This window comes from Nerophis lumbriciformis, linkage group LG01, assembly GCF_033978685.3.
Source record: "Nerophis lumbriciformis linkage group LG01, RoL_Nlum_v2.1, whole genome shotgun sequence".
Classification (NCBI taxonomy): domain Eukaryota; kingdom Metazoa; phylum Chordata; class Actinopteri; order Syngnathiformes; family Syngnathidae; genus Nerophis; species Nerophis lumbriciformis.
The window spans coordinates 18,552,514-18,576,500 of record NC_084548.2 but is presented as its reverse complement, the minus strand read 5'-3'; the positions used below and the strand labels follow the sequence as shown (position 1 = coordinate 18,576,500).

The window sequence follows — 23,987 nt, the reverse complement described above, 5'->3', positions numbered from 1 at the left end:
ACGAATGCTGAGCATGCTAGCCCGGTCAATGGGAGCATACACATCGACATTTAGGCTAACAGGGGAAATATATGCCCGTTAGCCTGAAAGTTGATGTGTAATCGAACTGACAGGCCAAAATATATTTTTGACAAATAAAACCTGTGTGGATATGGGTAGTGTCAGTGCCTATTTCGTTCTCAATATGCTGATACGCTGAGGAATTGGGTTCCAACATTAGCACGGCTGTCATGGCAATGTGAAACGTATGGAGACAGCCAAATCACAGGATAAAATGATTCCTCATTCGTGTTTGCATATTGTGGACTACATGTACCAAGTTATATGGCAATCTGAAACATTTGAAACAGTAGCCTATAGGCATACCTTGGTAATATATCTCCTCTTTAGTTTTGGGCGTACATTAGGCTACTAAGCATGCTCTACTTATTTTCACCAGTATAACAATTGCTCGCGTTGGTTGTAATTCGTTTTAGTCTTTGTTTTCTGATAGTATTGACAATAACCATATGATTGCCATTTGTTGGGATATTGTACGCAGGCATGACGTATTTCTTCTTGAAAATATCCTAATTTCTGTGTAAAATGTGGTGGTTGGATATTTGTTATTGCTATTATGGTCCCAGCACCTCAATGCGTTCCAGTAATGTTGCTGCATGACGATTTGGGCTTTAGGTTGGTTTATTCTCTGTTCCTGCCATTATTTCCTGTTGTGTGCTTTTATTTTGTTACATGTTTCCTGTTTTGGTTTTTAATGATGCCCTTTAACTAAGTGTACAGAACAGGGCACAGCTGTCTTTCATTTTGTAATTAGTCCTTTTAAGTGGGAGCTCCGAAGACAGCGCCAGTTCATTGTGTTTGTCATGGGTGTGATTTGTTCATGTTATTTCTTGATTGCTTGGAATACTACTCAATGCCACTGAAAGCCAGATTGTTTTGTTTTGCTTCTTGCTATTTTTACTTGGTACCTTATTTGGTTGAATTCTCTGCATGGCACACTTTCTTTTTTTTGTACCTTAAATGTAAGTTTATTATTTATTTTTAAAGACAATATTGATCGCAGAGTGCATCCTGGAGTAAACTAATCTAAAGAGGCTTCCCATGATGCTCGTGTGACATCAACAAATTTAACGTATTTAAATAAATTAGTTACTGTCGGGGCAGCACGGTGAAACAGGGGTTAGTACGTGTGCCTCACAATACGAAGGACCTGGGTTCGATCCTGGGCTCAGGATCTTTCTGTGTGGAGTTTGCATGTTCTCCCCGTGACTGCGTGGGTTCCCTCCGGGTACTCCGGCTTCCTCCCACCTCCAAAGACATGCACCTGGGGATAGGTTAATTGGCAACACTAAATTGCCCCTAGTGAATAAATGTGAGTGTGAATGTTGTCTGTCTATCTGTGTTGGCCCTGTGATGAGGTGGCGACTTGTCCAGGGTGTACACCGCCTTCCACCCATGTGCAGCTGGGATAGGCTCCAGCATTACCCGTCACCCCGCATGGGGACAAGCGGTAGAAAATGGATGGATGGATAGTTGCTGTCGTTAAAATATTTTTTGGACAACCCTAGAAAACATTACCAGTGTAACCTCAAATTTAATTCGGATTTTAATAGGTATGTTTGATAATATTGAATGATATTGCATATCACATCATATATTGTTTTTTTTCTGCCCATAATAATATCGGATAATGTATTTCCTGAATTGTGCCCAATTGATGGGTAATGCTTTGTATGTGTGGTCATGTGACCTTTAACTGACACGCAAGTGATGACCTGTGCTAGTCTCCATAAAGTAACAAGCTTGCCAATTCAATTGGTCCACCGTCTGGAATTAATCTCAAGTTTTGCTCTCGGACTGTACATATGCAATTTGCAATGACAAAGCGCTGGTTATGCAAAGAGCGAGTAAGGTGTATTTCTTCAATACTTCTGAGATCTGACCGGACATTAGTTTGAAGGAAGAAGTGGTGCATGCAGTGGAACCTTGATTTACCAACCCCTCTTTGTATGAACCTTTTGTATGAACCACCGACCGAATGAAAATATGCTTTGGTGTACGAACATTGTCACAGTGTACGAACGGTTCATCCAGCCATTGTGTGCCTCGTAGCGCAGCCATTTTGTCACCGGCAGTACAGCAATTGTGGGCGGGCTGATCGATCCCCGGTGCTTATTCAGTCAGCACAGCAATGCTGTCCTTAGCTTCTGTGCTAGTGTGTTATTTGTGATTTTTGTTATTTTTTGCCTTTTCACAGCATTTTTTAGTTTTGCTTGCTCAATATGAGTCCAAAGAAAGCAATGTACAAGCAATGTGTGGTTTGTCTCTTTCGTTGCACGCCTAGAAGATTAAACTAAATGGTAAAGTAGATTATTTTTTCATTATTCCTAATCATTGTAGTGATCTGGCTGTTAAAGTTCAGGAGGTTTGTGATTTCCAACTGTGAGTGCACCACAGGGTTAGTGACAGAAAATGTGTGTGTCTGCAGCATGGCTGCGTATGAGACAGTTTAGCTAGTTGTTGTTTTGACCTTGTTATTAAATAGAAAGTTGATCCATCAACACCGTGTTATGTTTGTTTGATATACCGTGCTGTATAGTGTGCATACTTGCCAACCCTCCTGGATTTTCCGGGAGACTCCCGAAATTCAGCGCCTCTCCCGAAAACCTCCCGGGACAAATTTTCTCCCGAAAATCTCCGGAAATTCAGGCGGAGCTGGAGGCCACGCCCCCTCCAGCTCCAGCTCCATGCGGACCTGAGTCCACTTTCCCACGATATAAAAAGCGTGCCTGCCCAAACACATTATAACTGTAGAATGATCGAGGGCGAGTTCTTGGTTTCTTATGTGGGTTTATTGTTAGGCAGTTTCATTAACGTCCTCCCAGCGCGGTAACAACACACAACAACAGCAGTCATGTTTTTGTCTACCGTAAAGCAGTTCGTCTGCCGTAAACAGCAATGTTGTGACACTCTTAAACAGGACAATACTGCCATCTATAACATCAATAACATATACGGCTTATAGAGAGTGCAGTGCACAACTGCGCACACAACCAGGAGACAAAGCAGAAGAACGAGGAAGATACAGCCATGGCGACGCCGACGACGAGTAAGATGAAGAAATACGCTTTGTTGCACCTTTCCTGCCTGAGTCCGGCGATTAGTTGCAAATCTTGCTTTATTGATTGCTTGCACACAGCCAATCTAACACAAAACAAACTAGTCCCCGCCCGCACTCACGCTACCGCTCCCTCTCTTCTCTCGCCCACACACTCACTGACGTCACTCACCTCACATGCTCACCTATTAAAGGGCCACACACACACATACGCTACTCTCATAACAGCTTGTAAGTTCCAAGCCGCAGCTGCGATTGGACCTGGATAGCCTCCGGGAAGAAGTAGTGGACTACCAAGTGCTTGGCACTGAAGATCTTCCTCAGGAAGCAAAGATTGACCGGTTTTGGGCCATGCTAGGGAGAGATGGAAGATTCCAGACTCTAATGCATTTGATGAAAGCACTTTTGTGCGTGCCACACATCAATGCATCATCAGAGAGGGTGTTCAGCATGGTTAGAAAAATAGTGACAGAGAATAGAACAAGGATGGACAATTCAACCCTTAACTCAACAATGAGTAGATGAGTGTTATGTGTGTGTATATGTGTAAATAAATGAACACTGAAATTCAAGTATTTATTTTATTTATATATCCATATATATATATAATAAAATAAATATATATATATATAGCTAGAATTCACTGAAAGTCAAGTATTTCTTATATATATATATATATATATATATGAAACACTTGACTTGGTGAATTCTAGCTGTAAATATAATCCTCCCCTCTTAACCACGCCTCTAACCACGCCCCCGCCCCAACCCCGCCCCACCCCAGACCACGCCCGCCCCCCTCCCCCCACCTCCCGAAATCGGAGGTCTCAAGGTTGGCAAGTATGATAGTGTGTCATATTGTGTATAAAGTGTAATTTTACTAATATATGGACTTTGGTCGAGGCTGGAAACCTTTGTTCAGGTTTACATTGTTTGTTATGGAGAAATGTGCTTCAATGTACAGACATTTTTATTTACAAGCCCTGCTTAAGAACCAATGCATATTGGTGTTGATAATTAGGTGCTGTAGGAGGTGATGAAAGCTTATCAAGCATCTCTAATGTCTTAGGTCCAAGATCTAAAGCTATGTTGTAGTTCATCCCGAGCTATTCTGATGGGGTTGAGTTCAGGGCTCATCCAAACCAAACTCATCCAAGCATGACACTATGGATCTGTATTTCTGACCTGTGGCAAAGTCATGCTGTAACAAAAAATAGCGATCCCCAAACTGTTCCCACAAAGTTGAATGTATATTTTCCATATGTTTCAGTCCATCTAAAAATATAAAAATCTAGCCTAATCTGATGAGGAGTTGTATCCAAACCCGTTTATGTACACTATATTGCCAAAAGTATTTGGCCACCCATCCAAATGATGAGAATCAGGTGTCCTAATCACTTGGCCCAGCTACAGGTGTATAAAATTAAGCACTTAGGCATGGAGACTGTTTCTACAAACATTTGTGAAAGAATGGGCCGCTCTCAGGAGCTCAGTGATTTCCAGCATGGAACTGTCATAGGATGCCACCTGTGCAACAAATCCAGTCGTGAAATTTCCTTGCTCCTAAATATTTCAAAGGGAAGTGAATTGAAGTGAATTATATTTATATAGCGCTTATATAGTGACTCAAAGCGCTTTACATAGTAAAAACCCAATATCTAAGTTACATTTAAACCAGTGTGGGTGACACTGGGAGCAGGTGGGTAAAGTGTCTTGCCCAAGGACACAACGGCAGTGACTAGGATGGCGGAAGCGGGGATCGAACCTGCAACCCTCAAGTTGATGGCACGGCCACTCTACCAACCGAGCTATACCGCCCCAAAAGTCAACTGTCGGCTTTATTATAAGAAAATGGAAGAGTTCGGAAACAACAGCAACTCAGCCACAAAGTGGTAGGCCACATAAACTGACAAAGTGGGTGGAGGAGGAATTATGGTGTGGCGTTGTTTTTTAGGAGTTGAGCTTGAGGTGGCGACTTGTCCAGGGTGTACGCCGCCTTCCGCCCGATTGTAGCTGAGATAGGCTCCATCGCCCCCCGCGACCCCGAAGGGAATAAGCGGTAGAAAATGGATGGATGGATGAATGGATGGATGGATGGATGGATGGATGGATGGATGGATGGATGGATGGATGGAGCTTGGTCCCTTAGTTCGAATGAAAGGAACTTCGAATGCTCCAGAATACCAAAACCTTTTGGACAATTCCATGCTCCCAACCTTGTGGGGACAGTTTGGAGTGGGCCCCTTCGTCTTCCAACATGACTGTGCACAAAGCAAGGTCCATAAAGACATGGATGACAGAGTCTGGTGTGGATGAACTTGACTGGCCTGCACAGAGTCCTGACCTGAACCCGACTGAACAACTTTGGGATGAATTAGAATGGAGACTGAGAGCCAGGCCTTCTCGACCAACATCAGTGTGTGACCTCACCAATGCGCTTTTGGAAGAATGGTCGAAAATTCCTATGAACACACTCCGCAACCTTGTGGACAGCCTTCCCAGAAGAGTTGAAATAGCTGCAAAAAGTGGACCGACATCATATTGAACCCCATGGGTTAGGAATGGGATGGCACTTCAAGTTCATATGTGAGTCAAGGCAGGTGGCCAAATACTTTTGGCAATATAGTGTATATATCATTGAGTAGGTGTCAGAGAAGGCACCCAATGCAATTTGCTAGCATACTGATAAACATGTATTAGTTCAGCACCATTGCTAACAGGTCCAAGCTTTGTCAAAGGGCCTCTCTTATTTACGCCATCCTGGATTTTTAATTATGCTGACGAAGAGCAAAGGAAGCATCCCTCTCTCTCCTTGCGTCTGACAGTTAGGTTGAGATTCCTCACCTGTCCAACATGGGAGCTGCACCTGTCACTGTGCACTTAATCACACACAAGGACCAATGCTGGGCCTAGACACTACACAGTGCCATCCTACTAATACGCACAACACACACACACACGCGCGCAGCCTAGCACTCCAAATTAAAATTAACTTTCTCACCACCTATGGGGCAGAGCGTGGCTGATGATGATGGCTGTGAAGCATTGGCTAGGGGTGGTATAGCGATGGGAGAACGATGGACTGTGAGGGGGATGAGGGAAGGTGGGTGGGGGGAGGGGGAAGAAAAGTTGTCATTTCCCGACTCCTCATTAATATTCTGAGGTTAAGAGCTTTTCAGCGAAACGTAATTAATTGAGCTCGAGCCTGACAGTAAACAAGCAATTTCAAATTAAAGCGAAATGACAGCGGCGTCATTTGTTAAAAATGTGCGGGCCCCCCGATTTTGGCAACAGATAAATGAGGGAAAATGTTAAGGAGGGAGAAAGTGATGAAGATATTAATCTTCACCTGTCTGTGTCAGCGTGCCACTCATTGCTGCAATGTTGCTCTCCATCCTCTGCAGATGCTTCTTGTCCTCTCGGCATGCCATAATGAGAGGAAGGATGTATTTCTGCAATTAAAAACGAGCCACAATATTAGACTTCTCTCTGGTGGGAAGTGGAGGAAAGATGATGAGAAGACAGGGCCACCAAGACGAGGCGGCGGAGGGTCAAAGACATTGTTTTATTGGACTAGTGCATCATTGTTTAAACTGTGGCTGATTGAGAGCACATTTTCTTCTCCCAAGCAAGTGCATCAAGCATCAGGTGTTGAAGCCATTAGTGGATTAGAAAAGGGCTTCACTGCTGTTGTTATTATCGGTTTAAGATTTTAGTTATCTAGCAAGATGGTTCCACTCTCAAAATGGAGGATTTACTCTAATAGTGTCAATGATTTAGGATTCAGATCAGTGGGTCTCAAACTTTTTTTTTTACCAAGTCCCACCGCAGAAAACACTTAGCTCTCCAAATACCACTATAATGACCAACATTTAAATACAGTAGCATAGTAGGCCTAAGTATTTATCAAAAACTAGGCTGTTTTTTTTTTTAAACAAGTATATTCGATATTTTTTGCCACTGTAGCATTACACACAGTTTGAACAGCAACACTGTGTTTAAATATAAAGTAAAACACTGTACTTTAATCAAGTGATTATTTAGCGTACCACTACATGGAGGCTGCATACGACAGCATGAGACTTTAAACTGTTTTTAACTTATTTAACTGTTTTTTACTTTTTAACTGCTTTTTACCTAACAAATTGTTCTTAGGATAATTTGTATTTGCTTTTTCAATGTGTATTTTACTTCTGTTTTAAATGTTATTTTTTAGTCTGTGCTTTGCCTGTATTTCTTTGTGGTGTTCTTCAACTGTGGTTGTTTTCAAAGGGCTTTATGAATAAAGTTGGTATGGTATGGTATGGTACAGTTTAAGAATCACTGATTTACTTGATATGATGGTATATTTCATTCTATTCAAACAAGTTTCATTAAATCATAGTAAGAAAGCAAACATATTTCAGCGCAATCATTGATGAGAATAATTTCAAGCCAAAGCCTGGTAAAGATAATACTATTCAAATAAATAGTTCCAAAAGGAAAAATATAACAACTAAACAAGTTTGACATGTGCATTTCCCAAAATAAATAAGGATTTATTACTTGAAACAGTTGAATTTGTGCATGAGAGAGAGCTTACCATACACAATTATATTTAAAAATAAACAAACACCATGTTTGCCGATTTATAATCCCTCAGACAATTTGTAGTCTGTAGCCCTCTTTGCCAGGTTTTCTGGCCAGCTCAAGTGACAGCAGACTTCACCAGCAAGTAACAAACATTTTTTAAGGTAAAAAAAACAAATGAGTGTCAACACATTGTAATTAATAAGCAGGTTACCATGGCGGAGGTGTTTACAAGGTGCACAATAACATAAATAAAGTATGGGCAGAAGCAAGGACATATGGTGCGACTGGCGCTACGCTCAACTGACATGACAGCAACCTGTGCTGTCCCGCCGGGGGATCCAAACACCCAGGTGACTGGCAGCTGGCGTGAAGAAAACTGAAGTTGGCGACACAGCAGATTCTTGCAAGATATAGCAGAACGCCTTGATCCATCATATGCGGTTTTACACAAAAATGTCAATCCAACAAAACCTACAGAGTGGTTAATATGTCTTGTTGTGCCATGTGCTCCCTCTTAGTCGTGTCATAGAGCTTGAGATCAAGTGCAAAAGCCTCTGTCCTGCTCCGAAATGAGCATAATGGTTTCCACATGCCACTCAGACTGCTACTACACTGCTGTAATCGCACTGAGGACAAGAGGCCCCATGAACTCATGTCCAATATGCTGCTAAACCTGATATTAAACCAGGCTGATTATTTTTAGATGGCTGGACATCAAAAAACAGTTGTGAGTCGTGTTAGCCACGATAGTTTTTAAAGATAAAACCATAACTGAGGGAAAAGGAAGGAAGGCATTGACATGAAGCAGGAGGGCATTAATAACCACACCAAAGCAAAGTTACATGGTGCAGAGACGCCAGCTATTCTAAAACTATAATTCATCAAACTGATGTGCTTGCTAAGGCCACCAATTTAAATGTAATACCAGGGAGGGGCAGTACGGACAGGTCTGTAAATATGAATACGGTATATATATATATATATATATATATATATATATATATATATATATATATATATATATATATATATATATATATATATAAAATGTTTTAGAGAAATATTAACAGTGAATAAAAATTCAAAGTAGAGAACATAGTCAAAAAAGACTGTGACCTACTGTACCTTGTAAAGTTGATGACAGCCATAGGCTATGCCCACCATCATGATGGTGAAGGCACCATAGTTTCTCCATCTTAGGCCTTTTGGACCTTGACAACAAGAAAAAACATTTTACCATTACAATATAAAGGCTGCATGAATACTTTATTAAATAAAGCTAAAACTGCATTCATTTTATTTGAGATGCTCATCTGCCAGACATCTTTGTCAGGAATTGTAGGCATTCATAAAAAGCCAGTGTAAACAAACGCTTCTCGGCAGAGCAAGTTTTAGATCACTTCAGGTCAGAAGTGGAAAAAATGTTCCATGACTGCTAATACAATAGAAGAATGCTCTAATAGATGGCACATTGATTCTCATACGTTTTTAATAACCCTAAGCCAATATTCGTAATACACGGATGCGTTCAAAAGAAGAGTTTTGATTTCAAGAATTGTAGTACAGTATGTGTTTTTAACAAAGGGGATATTACTGTAATGTTATTTTTTTCAGCTTCAAATAAAGTACAGGTTTATTCTTGCACATTTGCAATTTAACAATCACGCCTCTACAAATCAGAAAAAAAAATATTTTTAATGTATTTTATTATTTATTAGGAAAACTCGCCCTTTTGTGCTTTTTCTCAGCAAAAATAGGCTGTTTATTTATTATTTGTCCAACCAGAAAACATATAATTCACTGTAAGTATTATGTAAAAATAAAACTTAAAATAGTTGCAGCCGTCGATTATTTTAGTAATCCAGTAAGCTATTGATGAGTTTGTTCGATTAACCAAGTAATTATAAAAAAAACACTTTATGGCCTCAATGAATATTTACGGAAAAATAGTTGAAATAAACACAGATTTTGCTTCCCATAATCTTCATTCTTTTATTCCAATAATGTATATACATAAAAAGTATACATTTAAATTGCACTTTTTACATCCATCCATTTTCCTATCGCTTGTCCCTTTCAGGGTCGCGGGGGGTGCTGGAGCCTATCTCAGCTGCATTCGGGCGGTAGGCGGGGTACACCCTGGACAAGTCGCCACCTTATCGCATGTGTGCATTAATAAAAATCTTAATGTTCGCTGCCACACAGATAACAGCACCATCAGTGTGTGAATGTGATGTGTAACGTAAGGCGCTTTACATTACACATCACAGGTATAGTAAATAGCTATGTACAAAACCCAAAACCAGTGAAGTTGACACGTTGTGTAAATCGTAAATAAAAACAGAATACAATGATTTGCAAATCCATCCATCCATCTTCTTCCGCTTATCCGAGGTCGGGTCGCGGGGGCAGCAGCCTAAGCAGGGAAGCCCAGACTTCCCTCTCCCCAGCCACTTCGTCCAGTTCCTCCCGGGGGATCCCGAGGCGTTCCCAGGCCAGCCGGGAGACATAGTCTTCCCAACGTGTCCTGGGTCTTCCTCGTGGCCTCCTACCGGTCGGACATGCCCTAAACACCTCCTTAGGGAGGTGCTCGGGTGGCATCCTGACCAGATGCCCGAACCACCTCATCTGGCTCCTCTCGATGTGGAGGAGCAGCGGCTTTACTTTGAGCTCCCCCCGGATGGCAGAGCTTCTCACCCTATCTCTAAGGGAGAGCCCCGCCACCCGGCGGAGGAAACTCATTTCGGCCGCTTGTACCCGTGACCTTGTCCTTTCGGTCATGACCCAAAGCTCATGACCATAGGTGAGGATGGGAACGTAAATCGACCGGTAAATTGAGAGCTTTGCCTTCCGGCTCAGCTCCTTCTTCACCACAACGGATCGATACAGCGTCCGCATTACTGAATACGCCGCACCGATCCGCCTGTCGATCTCACCATCCACTCTTCCCTCACTCGTGAACAAGACTCCGAGGTACTTGAACTCCTCCACTTGGGGCAAGATCTCCTCCCCAACCCGGAGATGGCACTCCACCCTTTTCCGGGCGAGAACCATGGACTCGGACTTGGAGGTGTTGATTCTCATCCCAGTCGCTTCACACTCGGCTGCGAACCGATCCAGTGAGAGCTGAAGATCCTGGCCAGATGAAGCCATCAGGACCAAATCATCTGCAAAAAGCAGAGACCTAATCCTGCAGCCACCAAACCGGATCCCCTCAACGCCTTGACTGCGCCTAGAAATTCTGTCCATAAAAGTTATGAACAGAATCGGTGACAAAGGGCAGCCTTGGCGGAGTCCAACCCTCACCGGAAACGTGTCCGACTTACTGCCGGCAATGCGAACCAAGCTCTGACACTGATCATACAGGGAGCGGACCGCCACAATCAGACAGTCCGAAACCCCATACTCTCTGAGCACTCCCCACAGGACTTCCCGAGGGACACGGTCGAATGCCTTCTCCAAGTCCACAAAGCACATGTAGACTGGTTGGGCAAACTCCCATGCACCCTCAAGGACCCTGCCGAGAGTATAGAGCTGGTCCACAGTTCCACGACCAGGACGAAAACCACTCTGTTCCTTCTGAATCCGAGGTTCGACTATCCGGCGTAGCCTCCTCTCCAGTACACCTGAATAGACCTTACCGGGAAGGCTGAGGAGTGTGATCCCACGATAGTTAGAACACACCCTCCGGTTCCCCTTTTTAAAGAGAGGAACCACCACCCCGGTCTGCCAATCCAGAGGTACTGCCCCCGATGTCCACGCGATGCTGCAGAGTCTTGTCAACCAAGACAGCCCTACAGCATCCAGAGCCTTAAGGAACTCCGGGCGGATCTCATCCACCCCCGGGGCCTTGCCACCGAGGAGCTTTTTAACTACCTCAGCAACCTCAGCCCCAGAAATAGGAGAGCCCACCACAAATTCCCCAGGCACTGCTTCCTCATAGGAAGACGTGTTGGTGGGATTGAGGAGGTCTTCGAAGTATTCCCTCCACCGATCCACAACTTCCGCAGTCGAGGTCAGCAGAACACCATCCGCACCATACACGGTGTTGGTAGTGCACTGCTTCCCCTTCCTGAGGCGGCGGATGGTGGTCCAGAATCGCTTCGAAGCCGTCCGGAAGTCGTTTTCCATGGCTTCCCCGAACTCCTCCCATGTCCGAGTTTTTGCTTCCGCGACCGCTGAAGCCGCACACCGCTTGGCCTGTCGGTACCCGTCCGCTGCCTCAGGAGTCCCATGAGCCAAAAGAACCCGATAGGACTCCTTCTTCAGCTTGACGGCATCCCTCACCGCCGGTGTCCACCAACGGGTTCTAGGATTACCGCCACGACAGGCACCAACTACCTTGCGGCCACAGCTCCAATCAGCCGCCTCGACAATAGAGGTGCGGAACATGGTCCACTCGGACTCAATGTCCAGCACCTCCCTCGTGACATGTTCAAAGTTCTTCCGGAGGTGGGAATTGAAACTCTCTCTGACAGGAGACTCTGCCAGACGTTCCCAGCAAACCCTCACAATGCGTTTGGGCCTGCCAGGTCTGTCCGGCATCCTCCCCCACCATCGCAGCCAACTCACCACCAGGTGGTGATCGGTAGAAAGCTCCGCCCCTCTCTTCACCCGAGTGTCCAAAACATGAGGCCGCAAATCCGATGACACAACTACAAAGTCGATCATAGAACTGCGGCCTAGGGTGTCCTGGTGCCAAGTGCACATATGGGCACCCTTATGCTTGAACATGGTGTTCGTTATGGACAATCCATGACGGGCACAAAAGTCCAATAACAAAACACCACTTGGGTTCAGATCCGGGCGGCCATTCTTCCCAATCACGCCTCTCCAGGTTTCACTGTCGTTGCCAATATGAGCGTTGAAGTCCCCCAGTAGAACGAGGGAATCACCCGGGGGAGCACTCTCAAGTACTCCCTCGAGTGAATCCAAAAAGGGTGGGTACTCTGAGCTGCTGTTTGGCGCGTAAGCGCAAACAACAGTCAGGACCCGTTCCCCCACCCGAAGGCGGAGGGAAGCTACCCTCTCGTCCACCGGGTTGAACTCCAACATGCAGGCTCTGAGCCGGGGGGCAACAAGAATTGCCACCCCAGCCCGTCGCCTCTCACTGCTGGCAACGCCAGAGTGGAAGAGAGTCCAGCCCCTCTCGAGAGAACTGGTTCCAGAGCCCTTGCTGTGCGTCGAGGTGAGTCCGACTATATCCAACCGGAACTTCTCTACCTCGCGCACTAGCTCAGGCTCCTCAGCGAGGTGACGTTCCACGTCCCAAGAGATAGCTTCTGTAGCCGAGGATCGGACCGCCAAGTGCCCTGCCTTCGGCTACCGCCCAGCTCACAATGCACCCGACCTCTATGGCCCCTGCTATGGGTGGTGAGCCCATTGGAGGGGGGACCCACGTTGCCTCTTCGGGCTGTGCCCGGCCGGGCCCCATGGGGACAGGCCCGGCCACCAGGCGCTCGCCATCGTGCCCCAACTCCGGGCCTGGCTCCGGAGGGGGGCCCCGGTGACCCGCGTCCGGGCGAGGGAAATCTGAGTCTCGGTTCTTGCATTTCCATAGAAGTCTTCGAGCTGCTCTTTGTCTGATCCCTCACCTAGGACCTGTTTGTCTTGGGAGACCCTACCAGGGGGCATGGAAGCCCCCGGACAACATAGCTCCTAGGATCATGATTTGCAAATCCTTTTCAACCTATATTCAATTGAATAGACTGCAAAGACAAGATACTTGGCGTTCGACCTGGTGAACTTAGTTATTTTTTGCAAATATTTGCTCATTTGGAATTTGATGCCTGCAACATGTTTCAAAAAAGCTGGCACAAATGGCAAAAAAGACTGAGAAAGTTGAGGAATGCTCATCAAACACTTATTTGGAACATCCCACAGGTGAACAAGCTAATTGGGAACAGGTGGGTGCCAAGATTGGGTATAAAAGCAGCTTCCATGGAATGCTCAGTCATTCACAAACAAGAATGGGGCGAGGGTCACCACTTTGTGAACAAATGCGTGAGCAAATTGTCCAACAGTTTAAGAACAACATTTCTCAACGACGGCGTTTCTGGGGGTTTTTGATACATGGCTCTCCCTTTGCATAGTAGAGTAGAGCGAGACTGTCAATCCGAAGTGTTTTATTGATCATCTTTTATTATCATTCATTAGTGCGGAGTACCTATACATTTTATGTAAAATATGTTAATCAAGTGTGTAAACAATTGTGTTTAAGGCAGGCTTATGCTTCTATGTACTTTACAAAAAATGTGAAGAGAGATGTGGAGGGCTATAGGAACTGAATCGAATCTAATAATTACAACAGTCAATTTATTTTAAATGTTGATCTATAATCAAAGGAGAACATCAACATCAAGCTAGCATGCGGCAAGAAGTTTGCCGGCGTAGCGTACGGTGGCGCCTTGACGCAGCAGCATAATCTAGGTTTATGTGAGCGTGTCAGAAACAAAAAAGGCGTCTCTATTACTTGTATTTTTCCACTGTAGTCTGTTTACTGTAGTGACCTGGCAGGGAGCAGGGAGTTACTAATGTTTGCATGTGCTTTGCATGGCCGTGATGTTGGAAAACACTTCACATCCTGCACAGAATCAAAAGGTCAAACAAAACTTAGCAATGGTGTCAAATGGTTGGTGACAATAAATGTGTTTTACATGCAAGGGATCATAGTAACCTTAGTGGTAACCTCCCACATACATACTATACACATATACATACACACCTAGTGACTGGCTACACCTTTTTTTTTTTCTAATTCATGACATTTTTATGGTGTGCTCGCCTCCCATTGGTTAGTTTGCTAATAGACATTGAGAGGCAAACACACAGATAATTTCCATGAATGTCTGACACCGCTTGATATTTGTCGCAGAATAAAATTAACAACCATAGGCGTTTCGTTTTTTGTACCCATTATTATTTTACCTTTCGAGTCTAAGAGTGTACTGTATATCAGGCTTTTGTCATTGTTTGACTGTTTTGCTGAGTGACTGATACTGTGAAACTGTGTCATCATGCAAGCTGTCATGAGGGTAGGCCAACTGTCCGTCAAACTGGAAATTCCCTATACCGGAAAATGTCAGTAAACAAAATACAGGTCTTGTAGATATTAAACACCTGTTTATTCTGTTTCATTTAACTGGGTGGCACAATAACGTGGGCCTCATGAATATAATACAGCTATTCTACTGTATTCTGATTTTGACCTAATTGGACGTTTTTACCGGGTCTATATAACGGATTGGCATGCAGATCAAATGAAAAACCCAGTGTCAAATTGTATGTAGTATATAGTTTCAAGGTGAATGGTATTCTTCTCACACAAGGGCGTGTTTTATTGTTACTGCATCATTTAGTGTTGAACCTATAACCTTCCCTATCGAAAATGTTTGAATTATTCCACAACATTCATTTGGTAACCACATAAATTTGGGTCTTCATCAACATTATAGCTGCGATAGACTGTCACCTGTCTGGCAATACTGTGCTCCTGAAAGGCGTAAGAGTCCTTGGCATAGGTGGTTGACCCTGAACAAGACTCACTGCATCACATGAGGTCTTCACCTTCCCCCCCTCCTCCCCTTTAGGACTTTCCGATCTTTCTCTGCCTCTACATTTTTCTCTAGCACTTCCACTCTGCCATCTTGCTTTTTTTATTTGGTCACTTAAGCTAGGGAACAGTGGACTTCATCCCCCGGTTTTCCAATCTCCTCTCAAATTTATTGGGTTCAGTGGAGGCCTTCCTGTCCTTCTACCGCATGGAAATAGAGATCAGAGTATCCATTACTTCGACAGAGATGGATGCGGGTCCCCATGCACTGTCCCTATAACAAGGACATCACAGGGAGGTAGCCCTCTCTTTTCGGCATGACCCCCCATACAAGACTCCCCGCTCTCACCTCATTATGCAGCTCCCTTACAGCCGTTTTGATATAAAACCCCCACTATGGACGTAGAGCCGCGAGTCCACCTAACTACATGGCCATCCCATCAACATCACTTTCATTACAAAACATGAGATGCCGAGGGAGTCAAGGACAGTGTGGTAATAAATGAGGGTGGAATACATCTGGAATCATTGTCATATGGGTTAGGTATTACGCAGACTTTATTCTGCATTGGAAAATCAGTGGACAGCATTCATAACCCCTTGAGGTAATAAAGATACTGGTTGCTTTGTGTGGTCTTGCCAGGGTGGAACCGTTTCAAACACTATGGCAGAGGTAGATGTCATGGGCCTGTGCTGTACAATGCCATATTTCCAGGGTCCAAAACCTCTCTCAGGGCTAATGTTGGAATATGTTGATTAGTATCCAAAAGATCCAGCAAACTGCCTTGCGAACTTGAACCTACGGTGAGCCACAAACTTTCAAAAAGGCTTCTGCATTCAGCCAGATTGTGTCATTAATATCTATGCATGACTTGGTAAAAACTTTAGGATAAACCTGAAAAATGCTGCATTACTTCTTTGCATTTATGGTCTGTATGACTGTGCATCGATTGGGGGATAAAAAAGGATATAGTTAAGGATAAAGCTGAAAAATGCACATGCCTCATAACTTTGCATTTATGTTGTGTAAAATTTTGCACCATTTAGGTTGATTAAAAATGAGTTGTGCACTCACTGTGAGAAACAGTGGCTAGGTGAGTTGAGTCAAGTGGATGTGGAGCCCCCGCACTTCTGAAAGGCAGGACGACTTCTGTGCTCCCCGTGCGGTGGATGGCCAGGTCTACCTCCTCATCCGTCAACCCTGCAATCAGTTAAGACTTTTAAGAAACTCATGAGGGTCTGGTGGCTCGCTATACATCTTATCGCGGAACATCAAAATGGCACCTTTGCTATCATAATACAGACATTCATACTTTCAATTCTCCCCATTAATCTTTGAGAACATATATGAATGTGAACTCATTCTATTTTACTGACTATAAGCCTTCAGACTGTTTTCATTTAATAATTAAAAACAATTCCTTGGGGAGTTTTAGCTTAAGAGAGACAATGTGCAAAGCTTCACTCCAATGAAATCTGAAACTCTGCAAGCCTATTAACTGCCACCAAAGGCAAAGAAAATAACTCTGTCCACTTCTCCTTGTTATATTTCCCATGTGTAAATTTCATCCACCCCAGACAGCTAAAATGCATTATTTTAATTTCTTCATTGTAATGTAAATGTATTACATAAATTTGCAAATGCCAATATAATTTAATCTTCAGATCTTTTTAATGATTTTAGTTTTGATTAAATTGCAAAGGGCTCCCTGATGGAGAATCAGAGCGCAGGAGAAAAAAAAAAATCTAATATGAACATCATCTTTTGTGGGAAGAAAGGGACGTATCCAGGCTCTGTGTCCCCATTGATGTATGGTAGGTCGAAATTCAATGAACACTTAAGTCTAAACAAAGAATGACCATTGTATCTTGATAAACTTTTGGATAACTATATAACAGAATGTTCAAAATATATTTGGCCATGACAAGCACTTCTACTTTTTCTTCAGGATTGAGCAAATTGAGACAAAAGTAGTAGTAAAGTAAAGCTCCCACCATTAAGTATTTGGAAAGACCTTGTAGTTTCAGTTTATGGTTGTAATGTTTTCAAATACAATATAAAATAAAAGATGTTAGTTTGTTTTATAGTCGATAAAAAAAATCAACGACATATGTCACGCCGATATATCAATTAATTTAAGTTCTTTGTTTTGACGACTAAAAAAATAAACATTTTATTTTATTTTTTTATTAATGGCGGAGCTTTGTCTCCAGCAGCTTTCAAAACCCCCTATCTCCCTTGTTTCTTTAACTGAGATACACACATAGCAACAATATGGCTACTGCTACCGTTAACAAGAGCAAGACGTTTGCTCACTAGAAAGGAATAGTATCGTCATGGGTTTGGAACTGGTTTGGCTTTGTACAAAATACATAAAACAAGTGACTGCATGCTAAAAAGTTAGATTTAAGCCAATTGCAGCAAAAGGCAGCAGCACTACAAACTTAATCCAGCTTCAAAAACAGGGCCATCCAGCCCAGTGGGAGAAATGCCACGCTTTATGTGCAGTAACAAGACTGCTCCAATCAATAAACTCCTTCTCCAAAGCAGCCTCTTGTGGGGAAATCATCTACCATAGACACCATGTACAATATGGTAAGAAAAGGGCATGATGGAGAGCGATTACTGAACCGCTCTTTAAGTAGAGTAAAGATATTGAAACATTTCATTGTGTATTTGTTTTCAAATTTAGTAATGAAAAACATCCTTGTGACAGTCCCTTGGTACATCACGCTTTAAAGTTGTGTGATTTTTTTTAAAGCTTATGCTACACATTTTTTGGCCTAAATTAAGCATTTTTTAAAGCATAAAAATTGCTAAATAAACTCTAAACAATAATATAGTAATAGTGACCACTAGATAAGACCAAACTAATCAGAGCTTGCTGTTAAGAGTCGTGGCCGCAACTGGCGCAACCTCAGGCAGCATTAATATATTGGATTAAATGACGACTATGGCACGCCGATATGTGGGTGTTATTTCATGTTTAGGGAGCTATTATAATATTAAAAAACATATTTAGTAGGTCATAAACATGTTTTCTGTGTGCCAAGTATGAAAATAAATTATTTATAATGAATAATTCCTAAATATATTTACCATAGTCAGGCCCGGAAAACAAAATAACAGTGATGAACATAACATGAAAATCGAGCAGCTTTCAATCTGAATGTAGACAAATCAGTCTCCTTACGGCTGGTATTTTAATTCTTTAATTATCTTTGTCAATTGTACTTACTGCTGCAGTACAAATATGTATAGATACAATACGTCTTTGAGAATTAATTCAACACTGACTTATAAAATGATACCAGTATGTGTGTGTGCAGGAACAAAATAATAATAGTAATAATTATAATAATAATAATAATAATAATAATAATAATAATGGAACGTCCAATTCAATTCAATGTGTTAGAGCACTCAATGTAATTAGACTATATTGGGAGTGTGAGCTTTGGTCAGCTGCTATATACCACTACCACTATGACCTTTTCTTGTTTTAAAACCTACAATATTTCAGCTAATTTATTTCATAGACTACACCCGCAGGGATGTCCCTGTCATCACCAACAATTGAAACCCCGGAAAACATAAAATTGCCTCAAAATTCTTGAATCTATCCATCCATCTTCTTCCGCTTATCCGAGGTTGGGTCGCGGGGGCAGCAGCCTAAGCAGAGAGGCCCAGCCTTCCCTCTCCCCAGCCACTTCGTCCAGCTCCTCTCGGGGGATCCCGAGGCGTTCCCAGGCCAGCCGGGAGACATAGTCTTCCCAATGTGTCCTGGGTCTTCCCCGTGGCCTCCTACCGGTCGGACGTGCCCTAAACACCTCCCTAGGGAGGCGTTCGTGTGGCATCTTGACCAGGTGCCCGAACCATCTCCTCTATTTGGCTCCTCTTGTTGTGGAGGAGCAGCGGCTTTACTTTGACCTCCTCCCGGATGACAGAGCTTCTCACCCTATCTCTAAGGGAGATTATGTCCATAAAAGTTATGAACAGAATCAGTTATAAAGGGCAGCCTTGGCGGAGTCCAACCCTGACTGGAAACGGGTCTGACTTACTGCCGGCAATGCGGACCAAGCTCTGACACTGATCATACAGAGAGCGGACCGCCACAATCAGACAGTCCAATAACCCATACTCTCTGAGCACTCCCCACAGGACTTCCCGTGGTACACGGTCGAATGCCTTCTCCAAGTCCACAAAACACATGTACACCGGTTGTGCAAACTCCAATGCACCCTCAAGGACCCTGCCGAGACTATAGAGCTGGTCCACAGTTCCACGACCAGGACGAAAACCACACTGTTCCTCCTGAATCCGAGGTTCGACTATCTGGCGTAGCCTCCTCTCCAGTACACCTGAATAGACCTTACCGGGAAAGCTGAGGAGTGTGATCCCACGATAGTTGGAACACACCCTTCGGTTTCCCTTCTCAAAGAGAGGAACCACCACCCCGGTCTGCCAATCCAGAGGTACAGCCCCGATGTCCACACGATGTTGCAGAGTCTTGCCAACCAAGACAGCCCCACAGCATCCAGAGCCTTAAGGAACTCCGGGCGGATCTCATCCACCCCCGGGGCCTTGCCACCGAGGAGCTTTTTAACTACCTCGGCAACCTCAGCCCCAGAAATTTCTAGAATCATTGAAGACAAATATTGGCCATCCAGTAGTCTACAGAAGGTCCTGAGTGCCAGGAAGTGGTGAGCATGATGTGCTGAGTTTGTGTCAGACTGCACTGTCAAATAAGCAATCATGTGTCTGACCACAGCAGACTACCGTACATGGTGGTACTCTATTGAGTAAGACAAGCAAGGCTCTGAGATTTATCAAATGACAAGAAACAAAAATATTGTTGGCCCTAGATTTTTTTTATCACCTTATGCAATGTCCAGAATGAAGTTTAATGAATGCACATTTTAATGGATGTTCTGTTATGCTGTTTTTACAGGAAATGAAAGCTGTTTTTTAATCACCAGATTTAAAAAAAGTACAATTCCTCAAGCTGTTTCTGCTTAAAGTATAGCTTGAAAAAATGTCTTGATCTGATTTTTTGGGGGCTGAATACAAAAGCCCAAATGAAAGCACCCTTAGATCCCCCCCAAAAAACGAAAACAATGCTTTACATATAACACACATTTGTGAAATGTATTAGAGGTTCCAAAACCTGTGGAATGACCCTTAGACCTCCATTTCAGATCGAACAATGGGGAGATGAATCTTTAAGACATAAATTACACCTAATGATAACACCATAAAAAAGAACAATATTGGAAAGCTATTTTGTATTTCATTATACTGTATTATTTGGTGCACCTGATACACGTAGTGCCTGTTTATGAGTCACAGTATTAGCAGATGCTCAGCCAAAGCATTTGCTTTGACCTTGCCATTCTCATTGGGGCATGAAATTACGGTGCTGGCACCTCGATATTACAGCTATAAATACTGTAAACTGCATATCTGGACTACGTTTTCTATTGTCTTTCAACATAAACCTGATCGGTATTTATTTAAAGGAAAACCCATTGCTCGTCAGGTTATTTATAGCTCTATTTTCACAGCCTCATATTCTCCTGGCATTTTTTAAGGGCAAAGAGGCAGTAAGGCTCTTTTATTAAATCAATTTCTCCAATTCTGGCACTCCTGGACTTTATGGGTCAAGACCTCTCGGCAGGACAGTCAATTATAAAAATTGGACACTAAAATATTTTGGGTAAAAGGTGAACATGTTTCCCTTCAAGGGTCTTTGAGAATAATTAGATTTTGGATAACAGATTTACAAACAAATATCAATGGCAGAGGTCGTATAACACGTAGAAGGAGGTGAATGGAATACTAACAAGTGGAGCATGATATCAGCATGTTTAATAAGTTGTGATTGTGCTTTATATTTTGTAATTTGATACAACTGCTTGAAAATAGTATACAATCTCATAGCATATTCATTTATGTATTAAAAAAAAAGAGATACTGCTCTCATTTCCCTGCTTTTATCACCCTACTGATGACAAAGTAGGCAAGACCTCGACTAGGTGGCGCCGTGGAGTAATTTATAACCACATCAATCCCTTTACCTTCTTTGCAGGCCTTGGTCATAGTCATTTTTGTCCGAGAGGTGAGTCACATAACCCCACTTACATATAGCATCCTATTAATACATGGGATGATGAACCTTATCCTTACCCTTACCTTCATACTAAGCACAGTAATAGACCAACAGCCTATGTTCTGTGTGGCCCTCACTCTCTGGCCTGGCCCTTCACTCAGGGTGAAATCTATTTGCAATATTTTAGCTTTTTTTTTTTAGTACGGCTTCAAAATAGTCCACCATGGGGCCATCAAAGTAGCAATTGCAAGCACTTTGATACAGAAAATTGAAAAACACTATGGAATTTACCACATATTTTTTTTTTAGCAAAGTACGACGTCAACAAGGTTTTTCAAAATAGGTACAAATAATTTTAAATGTTATTTTATCCATTTAATTTGTAATTAATTATTATTGTTTTCTGCATGTAAAACTTTAATTATATGTGGGAAATAATACATTTTTTGATGCATCGCAATTTGGACATGAATGATTTTAAAATCGATTAGTAAACATCAATAATCAATAATCAATGTATTTATTGTAATTAAAGTAATGCAAACAGTTCTAAAATGTGGTTGACTGCAGCGAGCCACCTCACCGAGAGATCTGACCAGTTCCTTTATTACAGGGCACTTTTATGTTCCAGTTTTGCATACATTTCCATTAACTTAATAAATGTGATGGGAATTTTCTTGTTACAAAGGCACTGTTTTTAAAAGTTGCAAGTGATAAACACATATTTAGTGAAACAATTTTTTTTTTAAACTGTAAACAATAAACAAATTAAAGATAAATGATAAATGATAAATGGGTTGTACTTGTATAGCGCTTTTCTACCTTCAAGGTACTCAAAGCGCTTTGACACTACTTCCACATTTACCCATTCACACACACATTCACACACTGATGGAGGGAGCTGCCATGCAAGGTTAGATGCATTGATAATCAATTTCAAATCGAATCGTACCTGCTGAATCGTAATCGAATCATGAAGTGGCCGAAGATTCCTACCGCTACCTACTAACATGTATTTTTTGTTAATACTACTGTGTCTGCAACATATTAATTGGATTTACATCATTCTTTATTGGGACAATTGCTTCAGTCGTCGTACGGTTCGATTTTTGTCAGACATTTTTAAACAGATTACAAATGACAATCAAGGTTTGACAGTAAAACACAGTAAAATTACTGTAACTACCCCTTTAAAGAAACCTGAAAAGGAAGTAATGTAGAAAATAAGAAGGCATTTACAGAGCGATACTGTCAGCCAAGTGATGTTTTATAGATATTGCTGGGATTAATTTATTTTACATGTAACTGAATGCTCACTAAAGTGCCAGAATAAATACAATTTTAGGTTATTGTAACACGTTTCCTCTTTCAGTGGTGGCAAAAAAGCAAAAACAAACTTGTGGAGTTTCTCTTTTAGATGGTTTTGAGTGACCATTTTGAGGCATATTTTACATTGAACTATGACTAAAAAAACAAATTTAGTTTTTATTTTAGATGTTCGAACGCAAGTCAATTAAGTGTAATTGGGAAAATGTTTGTTTGCATTTGGGACACAGTTCTTTTTCTACCAGTTTGATAAACTAGGCACAACTGAGCATGTCAGCTCTGGTGCCTCGGTCAAAATGACATGTGATGTAAATGTCCTCAGAAATGACATATTTTGGCAATTATGTGTTAATTGTCTTGGCTAAACCGTGTTTCCAAAATGGGTTTTAAGGCTTTGGCTGTTACAGTGTAAGTGTTAATTGTAGAGGACTGCCGACTGACTAAAAGAGACTGCATAACATTATAAACGTATTTCACTCAAACAGAGTAAAAACCTATTTGATCCTGGCAAGTAACAACTAAGGCAAAATTGTCCAATTTGATTATAGTGTTGAAATATAATTTATTTCCCCAAGTCCTCCGCCAAATGAGAAAAAAATGTATCTGGTTTATATTGTGATTCATATTATATCAAGGTGACAAACTTTCAATATTTCAGCCAGTCCAACAAGGACTCAGGGAGGGCAGCTACGAATATCGGACTGCATAATTGGCAATTCATACTCAGAATTGACAGTTGACGGAACAGAAAATTATATTTTTCAATGAATATTGAAATAAACCACACTATTAAGATGCCTTTGAAAGCAGAGAGATATGGATACCGAGGCATCCTTCAGAGGAGATTAGAGCACAAATGTGCGGTGAAATAATATGCACGAGCAAGATTATTGTGTAAAGATTCTGCAACATGCAATCAAAGTGGGCCCTATTTTCCCCTTCATCAGCTGTCCTGCGTAAATACTGCCAGCAAGAGGAATCCAATTTAAATTCCACTCTACCGAGAGATGGTATTGTCTCATTTTATGTGTGCCTTGACATTTCTGGCCGTTAATATAAAGTAAAATCCAGATGTATTTACATAAATATGACATTAAACTGTACTAGAAATTAAGACTGACACATTTGCAGAAGGAGGTGGAGGCTGATTGAGTTTCTGGGTGGAATGGTTGAGAGAACAGCAAAAGCAGATCAAATATAAGCACGTCCTGTGCTCTTGTGATCTTTCTTTTTTTAAGCTAAATGAAGGAAAACTGGTGATGTAAAAGGTAAAAGAGAAACCAATAGCACCTATTTGTCTTCACATAGT

At 42.2% G+C, this 23,987-nt stretch overlaps 1 protein-coding gene across 2 annotated transcripts in view; it reads right to left on the bottom strand.

Moving 5' to 3' along the window:
• pex14 (peroxisomal biogenesis factor 14) overlaps positions 1-23,987 on the bottom strand; it is a 121,444-nt gene that overhangs the window by 21,846 nt on the left and 75,611 nt on the right. For both annotated transcript variants that reach the window (XM_061976521.1, XM_061976513.1), the window contains exons 4-6: positions 16,318-16,443; positions 8,816-8,901; positions 6,468-6,570 (exon numbers count right to left, since the gene is read on the bottom strand). In XM_061976521.1, coding sequence (XP_061832505.1) covers positions 6,468-6,570; positions 8,816-8,901; positions 16,318-16,443 — 315 coding nt within the window. The remainder of the gene's footprint in view (positions 1-6,467; positions 6,571-8,815; positions 8,902-16,317; positions 16,444-23,987) is intronic.